The sequence below is a fragment of the Syngnathus floridae genome, chromosome 17 (assembly GCF_059516105.1).
Source record: "Syngnathus floridae isolate MCC-2025c chromosome 17, RoL_Sflo_1.0, whole genome shotgun sequence".
Taxonomy (NCBI): domain Eukaryota; kingdom Metazoa; phylum Chordata; class Actinopteri; order Syngnathiformes; family Syngnathidae; genus Syngnathus; species Syngnathus floridae.
This window is the reverse complement of record NC_142429.1, coordinates 7294177-7305969: the sequence shown is the minus strand read 5'-3', so window position 1 is coordinate 7305969 and position 11793 is coordinate 7294177. Positions and strand designations below refer to the sequence as shown.

The following is an 11793-nucleotide window of genomic DNA, read 5'->3' as shown; positions in this document are numbered from 1 at the left end:
GCCGTTGTTGCAAAAGGATGTTTATTTTGAGTGGTAAATTTAAGCCGTAGTAGTCACTTCCCCCTGCCAACGCAATCGTAATATTTATTTTAAAAAAATATTTGCGCTTACAGGACTGTGGAATGGGTGCTGCTGGCCCTTTAAGAAGAGCAGGAGGAGGCGCGCCGAGCATCCTGGCTGCGGTGTTTTTGTCTGTCTGTCAGTGAGCGCTCTCAGGCCGAGGCGGCTGGAAGGATTTACAAAGGCGGGGGGCAGGTAAGAGCAACCTCTTACTTCTATTTAATTTGCTGTTTTAAAACAAAAGGAGTAAAAAAAAAAAAAAAAAAAGCTCTTTCATTGAGTGCGATTGGCACGTGCAATGCTTGAGCCGCTAGCTTTGACTTTTTTCACCCCGAAACAGTCGGTCCTATTTTATTATTATTTTTTCCGAAAAGTAAGGTCGTTATAAAGCTTCTAAAATGCTCATTTGCTTTTAAACATTGCAAATTTGGCTGTTAAAATTAGTTTTCTTTCGCGTCCTTTTTGCCATGTGATGAATGGGGTCTCGTGCTCTCAAGCTAGCGAGATTTGCAATATTCGCTTTTATTATCATCATTTGAATCAAAATTCGAAATAGTCGTCCGTAGAACATTTCTGTTAACCTTTTCATCCCGGTTAATTGTCTTCATCTATTTTGTGTGCCTAAAATTTCTGTATCCAGTCCATCAATCATCTCGTGTATTGTTCTAAAGGTTCTAAAGGCTATTTATGTAGTGCGTGCTAATTGTTACAACTTGTTTGACCAAAGAAGTGTCAGTATTACGGCATAACATGTGACGCCCCACCCGCCCACCATCCATGCCTAAGGCAAATCATTTTTTACAGTGTCATTACTAAAAAAAACAAAAAACGCGAATATTCATGCAGCTGCTCAGGGGAGAGGGTGGGTCCGCGCTTTCTGCTCCTCATTGCTTCCAGATGTTGGTCCACTTTTTCTTTTTCACTCCCCCCCTCAAAATGAGCTTGTCTGGTTGGAGCTGTCCAGCGGCCGCCTGAATCTTTGGCAGGGCTCCTCAATAGATGGATGACGGGTGACTGACCCAAAAAGTCCATCTGGGATTGTCAATGACACACTTTTATTTGATAATAAGCCCAGTTGTCTGGGTTCTCAAGTGAACTGATGTCACATGTTGCTCTGATGAGAACTATGGAGACCACGGCAGGATGCGGGGGTGTAGTCACGGGCTTGGCTGGTACGCCACATGTACCAATCTTCTGTACAATGTGGCACTGTTGGCGCTGGTGTGCAGCGGGCCGCGTTCAATACCAGCGGTCGGCCCGCTGAGTGCTGTGCGGCTCCTCTGTTTGTGTCACACTCGTTGATGTGAGCCCACCCAACCGAATGCTTCAAAACCACCCACTGGAACCATTTTGTGACAACCGTAACACGACCCTTAGCTGTTCGCTACCAAACGTAACGGGATTCGGCATTGTTTTTAACTCCTGGGGACCCCGTGGAATTTCGTCTCTGGAATGCAATGCATCTTGTTGCAACTTTCGGACGCCCTCGCTGGGGGCTGCGATGGAATGCGGGGGTCATAAACCCCATTTGCACACCGGGCCACACGCCGGCAGGACTAATGAAATTACAGTCCGGAACCTCCGTGACGTTGCCGACCGAGCCCACGGCTTGATAATGAAGCATCTGTTCTTGTGCAACAATGCGATGTATCACTCAAATGTGGAAAGTTCCCTGATGAAAGGGAGCTTTTTTTCCTCTTGTTTAACATTCAAAGTGTCTTTAGAGAGTGCGTGGCGAAGGAAAACGACTTTTTAATGGACCTTAGCTGATGAATGAAAGAGTTCATCTTTGAGGCTTCATCAGGATAAAGGCAACGGGCGCCCTATTATTTCTAACGTGCAAGGTTTGAATCTTGAATGTTGCATAGTCGGGCATTTAAAAAAAAAAAAAAGTGTGTGTTCTTATGGCAGGAGTCTAAACAAATATGCTGTCCCAGTGCAAAAACATAGGCGGGTACTCATTGGGATGGAGAGGAAAGTCCAGTAATCCAATTTGAGCTTCCCTAATAGAGTGGAAACCTGAAACTCAAACAACCGGGGGGCTTGTGTCGTCCACTACTTTTCAGTTTCAATATTATATTGTTCCAGGCTTATTAAATGAGGGAAGGAACCGATAAGATCTTCGGACTAAAATGACTTCCCGTGCTCTGGCATCCCATCTCCACCGGGCCAGAACATTTAACCTCATCTCCGCTTTGAACAAGCATCTTCCTTCCGTCTGGTCTTCATCTTCCTCCCTTGACGACTGCCGCCGCTGCCATCATTCTTAATCCCCACCCTCAATTAAACCCCCCTTTTTTTTTTAGTTTGTTTCTTTCCGGTGCCTCTCCCTTGCTCAGTTTCCTGTTGTGATGACCCACTAGCCGTGCCGCCGGGCGTTTACGCTCAAGGAGTAACGCGAGCCGCCCGGCCCCTCCCTCTCAGGCCAGCGCCAAACCGCTCAGCACGCCGCCATCCTTAACGCCTCCGTCCTGCATTTTAATGCGAGGAGCAGGGATTTTTCCAAAAGGGCAGAGTCCCGGTGGCGGCATCCCATTGGCCCGTCCGTGTCGCCGCATGCGTCACGAGGTCAGCAAATTCCAGCACGCTAAGATCTCCTCATGTTAACAATCTACTTGTTCTACTGTATACATTTTACTGACGTATTCTATAGTGGACTGAAAGAAGCCATCTGTTTTCCACATGGAGGCAGACCCAGACGTCTCAGCGAATAGACACGTCCCTGCTGTTGTGTAACCGCTTGGTGCGTCTCCATTAAGATTCGTGGTCCCCGAGGAAAGAAAGTCTTGACCATAAATGAGCTTTAGTCGGGAGAGATAAAGTGCTCTCTCTGCTCCTCATGAGCTCGCTCTTTTGTCCGAGTATTTTTAGACGTGGAATGTCGAAATCATAGTCATCTTCCGGGGCGAAGACTTTTTAAATTACATATTGACTTTTTGTTGGTTCTGAGCTTGTGCGTGATCTCCTTCATGTGTGCGCTCGCCCATGTGGGACTTGACTATATCCTGGATTTGCAGTGATTCACACTCGTGGGCAAAAGTTTCCACTCAAAAAAACGTTTCGCTTAACTTTCACGTTGAGTATGTTTGCCTTAGTTGGGAGGAAGTGACCCGGTTGTTACCGGGCCCTTGGGGGTTTCTCCCTTTCCTGTAAAGCCTCCATCGGACCTCCACGCATTAGCGTTAATTACCCGGGAAATGTCATTGCAAATGTTTCTCCTGACAAATTGGAAGTTTTTACCTGAATTCAAGGCCTCAGCTGTGTTTGTGGATACGTAGGAACGGGAAAGGCTTTGGACGGGATCCGTGACTTCAAAGTATTTATGCACAAACGGCGGGTTGTAGCCTAAAAACGCTTCATCATCTTCCGTCTGAGCAAGTTTCTTGGCCTCGACTTTGCACTAATCAGGATTCAAAGCGTTTAGTGGTGCGTTTCCTGGAAATCCAAACCACTTGAGTGTCAGGGTGTGGGTCTTAAACAACACTTATGCATTTATTTGTTTGTTTTGAGGTGGGGACGTGCACACGCTGTCTGTCTTCCTCCGCAGATGCCCCGCCTCTCTTGATATTAAAACCAGCTGTGGAACGGAGGCCCTTGCATGAATGGCTCTTTGTGGTTTCCAGTCCGGCGAAAAAGGGTTGTTGCTACCCGGGCCACTCCGCCCTCACGACACGGCAGCGCCTCTGACGTGACACAATGAGCTCAGCAGCAGCGGCAACAACAAGGCTTGTTTTGATCTTTGGAAAAGGTCACGGCAAATTAGAAAAAACAAAATGTCCGTTGAAGTTTGACAGTCAGCAGACGCGGTCACGCTACTCCCTACACAGCAAAGGAATGTAAAGCCTTGATAATGACAAACTGTACTTTTGGTTTGATCCACCATCTTGTGCTTGTCATGTTATGACGTCACATTGTTTTGCTGTCACACCCGGCGGTGGAAACACAAGGTCAGATTTATGGTCCCAAACCGCAATCTGATTGGTGGAGTTGTGGTTTCCGTCTCCTGACCTTAACCGTGAATTTGAAGGTGACTCGTGCAGCTGTTCAAAGAACACATTTCACAATCAACCCCTGAGGAGATGCTCGGCCGACTCGGAGCTACCGGCCGCGCCGCAAGGAGGTCAAACTGTGATCGGCGTCTCTTTATTGTTCACATCGGCGGTGTCTCTCAGAAAGCCCGGAATGTTTTTGCTGGCGTTACAAGTAGTGTTTAGAATGTTGCGTGGGCCGGCCTCTTCCACCCAGACATCGCTCTCTTTTTATCTCTGAGTCAACAACTTTAATGGCGTAGCGAACCATGTCTGATGGCCACAATTTTACCTTTTTTTTTTTTTTTGATGAGTAATTCATCACTTTAAACCTTTTTTTTTCTTCTCGTTTTTTTGCAGGTGGCGGCCTAAGAAAGCAAAAGAAGGACGGCAGTTAAAGAAAAACCGGCGACGAGCGAGCCCCCGTCGTTGCTGGTATGAAACGGAAAATATGCTCTTCTTAATTCAAAAACCATTCTTGGGCTTGGGAAAGTTCGTGGAAAAAAGGAAAAAAAAAACTTCTGACTTTGCAACAGTGAGATTTAATCCTTTTGTAATGGCAACAGCAGTGAGGTGACTCAGTTCGAGTGCAAGCGGTGAGTTTGATACACTTGGAGGAGTCACAACCACATCGATTTGAAACTCTTCGGGGTGGTCCCGAGCTTTTGAAAGAAAATCTCGACACGTCCTGTGAATCACATCTCTCGCAGATAGCGGCGCGCGGGCGTGCCGGGGAGGTCAAACGTGTAATGTGAAAATCTTACGGGACATTCCGCAGATGTGCGTTGAGCGCAGGCTGACCCGAATCTTTCCCACGACGGGTTTTTAATCTTAAAGGCAAGGCAGTGGAGGAGTGAACCTCCATTAACTTGACACGCAGATGCACTGGAAGGGATCACCGCAAAGGGGGCGGAGCTAGTCTTTTTTTTTTGTCCTGCATGAGGTTGAAAATGGCAGTATGACGACTTTTATTTTTTTTTTGTTTAAAGGCTTCGAAAATGAGCGAGAACAGGCCGTCTCTGTTAGTTTATCATCTCAATGGAACTCTCAGTGCAAAACGTGCACGCGGGAGAGAGTGCATGACTGCCAACGAGACAGATGCGGAGGGAGGCTTGTTGCTGTGGGCGTTACCCCCCCCCCCTTTTTTTTTTTCTTTTTCGGGCGCTGATGTGGGAAAAAAAGAGTTTGTGTCTCAGTTGAATCGTGTCTCGGCCGCCAGTCAGCCAAGTTGAGGATGTTTGGTTGCGTAGCTGCACACTCTAATTATATCTCATCAACTGCCCCCTGTCAACTCCACCCCCTCGCACGCACACACACACTACTCTGCAGAACACCAAACATCAATGTGACACTTTAATTCCACACTGGAGATATAAACAGTCCCAAAACGAAACACAGCGCATTCATCCTTGATTCTGATCATTCCACATCACTGATTTGGTCTTCGTGTATTTCCCATCACCCATTTTCCTGGTCGCCATAAATCCTGCTTGTGAAAAGTCATCCAAATATCTGCTGGAAAGACAAATTCCTCTCTGGAAGCGTGCTCCAATATTTTGGCTTACTCATCAAACCTATCAAACTACAGGAACTGGCTCTCTTTTCAACAGCTAAAGCGGCTACGCCTCAATGTCAAAATGGCCCCGCTTGTACTGTATGTAAGAACGTGTGTGTGTGTGGTGGTGTTGGTATGAGCGGGTGATGAAGGGCACAGATAAGCGGAATGGCAGCGAGACATTAAACTGACTCGGGGACTTCAAACATACCAAGTTCATTTAGTCAGCGTTTCCAAGCGTCCTACTTTTCAGCAGCCACAAAAGAGAGAATATCCCGAATTTAAAAAGTGACAGCCGTGATAATGATAATGATTTAATCCATCTACAAACACAAACTCATCTGCCTGAATCGAGTTAAATATTACATCCGCTAGGACCGAGGAAGTTAATTTTTTTCCAAACTGTGATGCGGGCTGAGCTTGTGGTAGGAACAAACGGTCATGTGTTTGAGAAAAATACATCACGCTCCTACGCAATTAGCACAGAGCACAGTTGGACCAGCTGAGAACTCCTGATCATCAGCTGACATTTGGGCAAATGGTGGAGAAAGCAACTGGAAAGAAACGGGAGGGAGGAGGGGGCATCGAAGACCTTAAGCTCGATTTTTGCGAGGCAGAAGTTCGCGTGCGCAGACGATTCCTAATAAGGCTGCGAGTCTCAAATCTCTGTCCTGGAATTGGCTGCCAGGAAACTTTTCCCCCCGTAACTCTTCTTCTACGCAGACTAAGAAGAGAAACAAACACGCACCGGCGACTGTGACCCACCACGCTCTGAAAAATGGACGGATAAAATTAGCCAGACAGGGGGGGGTGGAGCAGGATGGCGGGGGGTCAATCTGGAGTCACACAATAACAATGATGTGATGAAAAAGTGAAAGTGAGGACTTGTCTTGCGTGTTATGCAGTGTCGCCGTGGCAACTGCTGAAGTCAAATCAAATGTTTCTGTTCCTCTTCCAGGTGACAAGTTTCCAGCAGCCGCCTGCCTTAAAATGGCTCAAGTGCTGCATATGGAGTCCGGCTTCCCAGGTACGTCTGAGTTTACCTTAATCCCATTTTACGGTGACGCAATGGGAAAAGAAATGATCATTGGAGTGACGTCTTTGCAAGGGAGGCCGTTAAATCACATCCGGCCGCACAAATAAAACTTGATCCCATTTTCTAAAGTCTGAGCCCAAGATTAGACGCAGATTTCCTTTTGTTTAAACTTGATTTCCTTCCGCTGCAGGGAAGCTTAACTCGCCGGCTCCCCCCTCCCTCCACGGCAAAGAGCAGGAGGCGCCCTACTCAGTGGAGACCCCCTATGGCTACCGTCTGGATTTGGACTTCCTCAAATATGTCAACGACATCGAGAAGGGAAACACTATCAAGAGGGTGCCCATTCAACGGCGGCCGCGCTACGGCTCGCTACCCCGCGGCGGCTACGGCTACAGCGGCTCCTGGTGGACCTCTACGGAGTCTCTGTGCTCCAACGCCAGCGCCGACAGTCGCCACTCCTCCTTCTCCTACTGCGCTCCGGGCTACCACACGACACACAGGCCCAACTTCAGCACCGCCCGCGTGGAGAAGACCTTGTTGGATGCACGTCGGAAGCTGGAGGAGGAGAAGGAAGCGAGGAGGTTCTCCAACTTGGGCAGCATGCACAGCAGCGTGGTGGGTTCCAACACCTCCATCAGTAGCGCGCATAGCTTCAACCGGGCCCATGGTGCAGCAGCAGGAGGAGGTGGAGGAACCTTCACTCCTATAAACTCTGGGCTGTCCACGCCGGTGACGCCCACCCCGGCCCACCTTCAGCACGTCCGGGAGCAGATGGCGGCCGCCCTCAGGAAGATCCGAGACCTAGAGGAACAGGTGAAGACCATCCCCGTGCTCCAGGTGAAGATCTCCGTGCTGCAGGAAGAGAAGCGACAGCTCAGCGTCCAACTGAAGAGCCAGAAGTTTCTGGGCCACACCATGGGCTTCAACCGAGGCCGGAGCCGAGGGGAGCTATACATCGACATTCCCGAAGAAGAAGTGAGCGCAGGAGAGAAGGTTGCCAACAAGCCACCTGGGCCAACGTCTCCCACCGCGCCGGAAGGCTCCAAACAAGACTCGGGATGCGAAATCGAGGACACTGTTATCGTAGCCGGAGCCAGGCCGGATGCTAAACGGGAGCTGCGCACAATCGGAGTGGGACCGGAAGGCGAGAGGAGCAGTCGACAGGTGGGGGTAGGCGTTCGGGAGGTGGACCTGGGTCTCCTACCTGAGGCTGAGGCTCTGAAGAACCAAGTGGTTCATCTGGAGGCTCAGCTGAAAAGAATGATGGAGGAGCTGCAAGCCGCGCAGCTGCAGGCCACGTCCGCCCCGAAGGACGAGGGCCCTCGGGCCGAGCACCCGGTGATGGCCACCACCATGGGCTGGCAGGAGCTGCAGGACGGCAACCTGCAGACTGTGGTCAGCTTCACGCAGCAGTCCCCCCACAGGCAGCAGAGGACTGTTGGCATCCAAGTCTACACGCTGGAGCGGCCCACCGTGGTGGAGGTGGGCTCTCTGCTCCGAGCGGTCGGCTGCAGCTCGCCCCCTGGTGGCTCAGCAGGTACTGGAATAATTTCATTTTAGGTAAAGGCCAAGAAGTTGTCCCTACAACTTATCGTTTTCTTCTCCAGAAGCTGCGACGGGGTTACCAATTGCAGTCAGCTCCAAGCAGGTGCGCGACATCCTCAAGAGCGAGTTGTCAACGTCCGTGCCCGTACCCAACGTCGCTGTCGGCACGGCCGGCGATCAGATTACCGCCGTGTACTTCAAGGAAGACGAAACGCGCCTGCAAGGAGGCGCCGAGACGCTTCAAGACGCCACAGGTAAGCTGTTGTTGGAGACACTGCTCCATTCTGCTGTTTTTGAAGCGACTGATTGGAACCTTTTGCACAGCCTCGTCTCCTCAATCTTCCCTGAGGTCCATCATGAAGCGCAAAGCAGAAGGGGAACCTGGCTCTCCATCTACCAAGAAAAACTTGCACTTCATTGGCGTTAATGGGGGGTATGTCTCATTTAACAAACGTTAAGTGGCGTCCACGTTTTACGCCACTTCTGACATGCGTGGCTATTGACATACAAATATTCACACGTTGTTTGGCCTCAGTTACGAGTCGACGTCGTCCGACGACAGCAGCAGCTCTGACGAGGAGAGCGACTCTAGCGAGTATCACGAAGCCAGGGAAAAACTGCCAGAGTCTACGGCCGAGCACCAGCAATCCTCCCGGCCTCTAGAGGGCGACGTTCCCCCACAGACAACAGTCCACTCGGCAACCGAGCGCTCCGACTCTCCGCCTGCAGCCAGGGACACATCTCAACAGTCACCAGCGACCGAGTCTGCGGCACCAGAATGTTCCCCCCAGACTTCAGCGCCCGGCGCCAGCCCGGTTGCCACATGTCCAGCAAACAGTTCTGCCTGCCAGGAGAGTGTCGGCCCGACATTAGCCACCAGCACTGAATCCAAGTCGGCCGTGACCTCCTCAGCAACCCCTCAGTGTGCCACTCAGAGTTCAGAAGTTGCCGGGCAGCAGGCGGACTCCGCGGATCCCTCAGAATCTGAGTCTGTGAGCGTCCCCACAAAACAAATCAGGTAAGCCCACAAGTGATTTGCAGATGGGCAAAACGGCACAATGACAAATTCAATGTCATCATTCCAGGTTGGAACTAAGCGACAGCCTCGTGTCGGCTCTTCATGACCTTCAGAAGGCCCTCGGAGAGCCCAACGCCTTCAGCCAGCAAGGAGCGGTATGCCAACTCGCCGTCCTCACTGCCAGAAAGGACTTCAAAACTTTTGTGTAAGTCACTTTTGCATGACGTGTGTGTCCTCATTGCGTGTTTGCTCAGAGGGAGGCGTACACCAGCGTGCTGCAAGAGTGGCTGCGTGTGTCCTGCCACAAAGCGGCGGACGTGGCGATGGTCCGGGCCTACATGGATGCTTTTGCTGCCATCTCGCCTCAGCTGCTGCAGTTCATCATCAACATGGCGGACGGCAACGGGAACACGGCTCTGCACTACACCGTCTCGCATTCCAACTTCCCCGTGGTCAAATTGCTGCTTGACACCGGTGAGTGGTGTCTATTTGATGTCTGTTAAGAGTATTAAAATATTAAACATCTTTTCTTTTTTTTTTTTTTTTTTCACGACAGGTCTGTGTAATGCCGACAAGCAGAACAAGGCGGGCTACACGGCTATCATGCTCACCGCTCTGGCTGCCTTCCACTCAGACAGCGACCTTCAAGCCGTCCTGCAGTTGCTGCGAACCGGTGACGTCAATGCCAAGGCCAGCCAGGTGCGCCCCCTACTGCTCATTTGCTGTTACTGCAAGATCAGGCCATCAGAGCATTAGCAATTTTTCTTGTCTTGCCAGGCCGGTCAAACGGCGCTGATGCTGGCGGTCAGCCACGGCCGGGGGGACATGGTGCGAGCCCTCCTGTCCTGCGGGGCCCAGGTCAACATCCGCGACGAAGACGGCTCCACGGCGCTCATGTGCGCCTGCGAGCACGGTCACGTGGACATTGTGCGACAGCTACTGTCTGTGCCCGGCTGCGACGCCACCCTGACTGATAATGTGAGCGTGTTAGCTTAAAATGCATTTTTTTTCCGCATAAGAAATTCTTCTGACAAAGTACACAATGAAAAATGTCAATGTTCTTCTGCTGTGTCTCAGGATGGCAGCACTGCGCTCTCCATCGCGCTGGAGGCCAGCCAGAACGACATCGCCGTGCTTCTCTACGCTCACCTCAACTTTGCCAAGCCTCCCTCCCCTGTAAGTCAACTTTTTCATCATCTTCACACCTATGGAAACATGGAGAATTTTGGAGGTTGCCAAACGACTCCTGCTTTTTCATCCAAATTCAATTTTCTTTCCTCTTTTAGGTTTCTCCAAAATCTCCTCTGCTGGGCTCTTCTCCTCCTGCCAGTGAAACAAAATGAAAAGTCTCCCGTTGTTAGTGAAGCACATTTTCAGTCGCCCGTCCGTATTTTTTTGTTTGTTGTGTCTTATGAGCGACTGAACTCCACGAAATAACACGCGTGTTTGAAGAACATGATGTCAGCCATGTGGAATAACAAAAGCAACAAGTGTCCTTGATCGGTTGCGTCCGCTTTCTCACCACCGCGACAGTTTTATCAGTATTTATACACCAAATGTTATGTATTCTATTTTTGATAGTTTTTTCTTAAATCTGATTTACCTCAGGACCTTGGCGGATGACTATTTTTATTTTATTCGCACCAGCCAACAAATGAATACATTTGATAAGGTACTATAGTGTTTGTGAAGGAACAGAAACAGAAAGTGACTGATGAGTAAGAAGGAAGTGTGTAAGTTATACGGAAATAATATATGTCCCTTTTCGACTGGTAGCTATCACACCGGAAATCAAAGTGATGTCAACACTTTTTTATGCCCATTAAACGTCCATATTCACTTTGGAGCAAGTCACGTTTTTATAAAGGTGTTTAATTTAAGCATCGATCTTTTTTATACACTTTGGGTCACTGGCGGCGCTAGTGGGGGGGTCGTGAGGGCACTGGCCCACCTGAAATACGCTTGGAATTTTTGGTGTAATCCTGAAAATAAAAGAGGGACTACAGAATAAGTTTGTTTTAATCACTACTGTCTGATCATATTAATGACTTTTCTAGTATTTCTGGATGGAGTTTTGAGGTTTTCACAAATGCGGGGAAAAAAAAAACCATTGTCTTTGGGTTTTGGTTGTTGTGTAACTTTTGAACATTCGACACATAAAGCTGACTATGTATAAATAAGACAATGAGTGTGTTTCTTGTTTCCTGATGTCATACTTGGCTGCCTACTGAGTTTCTGGCCACACACAGCGGTAAACAATTTTATTATTTTATATTACATTTGATGTAGTGATTTTAAATGTGTGTATTTAAAATGATTTAATCTGAATCCAGCAACTATTCTGTTCTAATCTATGCATCATTTTTTAGTTTACAAGTGCAGTGACTCATTTTCAGGATTAAAAACACCAGATAAAATTTGGATAACTGAATTTGTGAAATGAAAAAGTTAAATGTGCATGAGTCACATGCTTTGTTGAATTTGAACACAATTTACACAACACAAAGTTTGAACATCTTCAACAAATCGACATAAGTTGGAAAGCCTATAA

General features: G+C 48.9%; 1 protein-coding gene across 3 annotated transcripts; it reads left to right on the top strand.

The window, feature by feature from the left end:
* Positions 1-117: 117 nt before the first annotated feature.
* On the top strand, positions 118-11668 carry kank2 (KN motif and ankyrin repeat domains 2). 3 transcript variants are annotated; one of them, XM_088357214.1, is made up of 13 exons: positions 118-255; positions 4449-4523; positions 6602-6670; positions 6870-8216; positions 8287-8478; positions 8549-8657; positions 8760-9242; positions 9310-9397; positions 9497-9716; positions 9799-9941; positions 10020-10220; positions 10320-10418; positions 10529-11668. In XM_088357214.1, exons 3-13 carry the CDS (start codon positions 6634-6636, stop codon positions 10583-10585), a joined length of 2976 nt encoding a protein of 991 aa, XP_088213340.1. In that variant the 5' UTR covers positions 118-255; positions 4449-4523; positions 6602-6633; the 3' UTR covers positions 10586-11668. The 3 variants fall into 3 exon arrangements, with proteins under 3 accessions (XP_088213340.1, XP_088213341.1, XP_088213342.1); XM_088357215.1 differs by having other exon boundaries at positions 180-251; positions 4446-4523; XM_088357216.1 differs by lacking the exon at positions 118-255 and adding an exon at positions 3609-3808.
* Positions 11669-11793: the final 125 nt, after the last annotated feature.

Coding starts and splice junctions, on each gene's coding strand:
- kank2 (XM_088357214.1), top strand. CDS start 6,634: ATGGCTCAAGTGCTGCATATGGAGTCCGGCTTCCCAG. Junction 8,658..8,759: donor TTCATTGGCGTTAATGGGGG/GTATGTCTCATT, acceptor GTTTGGCCTCAG/TTACGAGTCGACGTCGTCCG. Junction 9,398..9,496: donor CCTTCAGCCAGCAAGGAGCG/GTATGCCAACTC, acceptor GTGTTTGCTCAG/AGGGAGGCGTACACCAGCGT.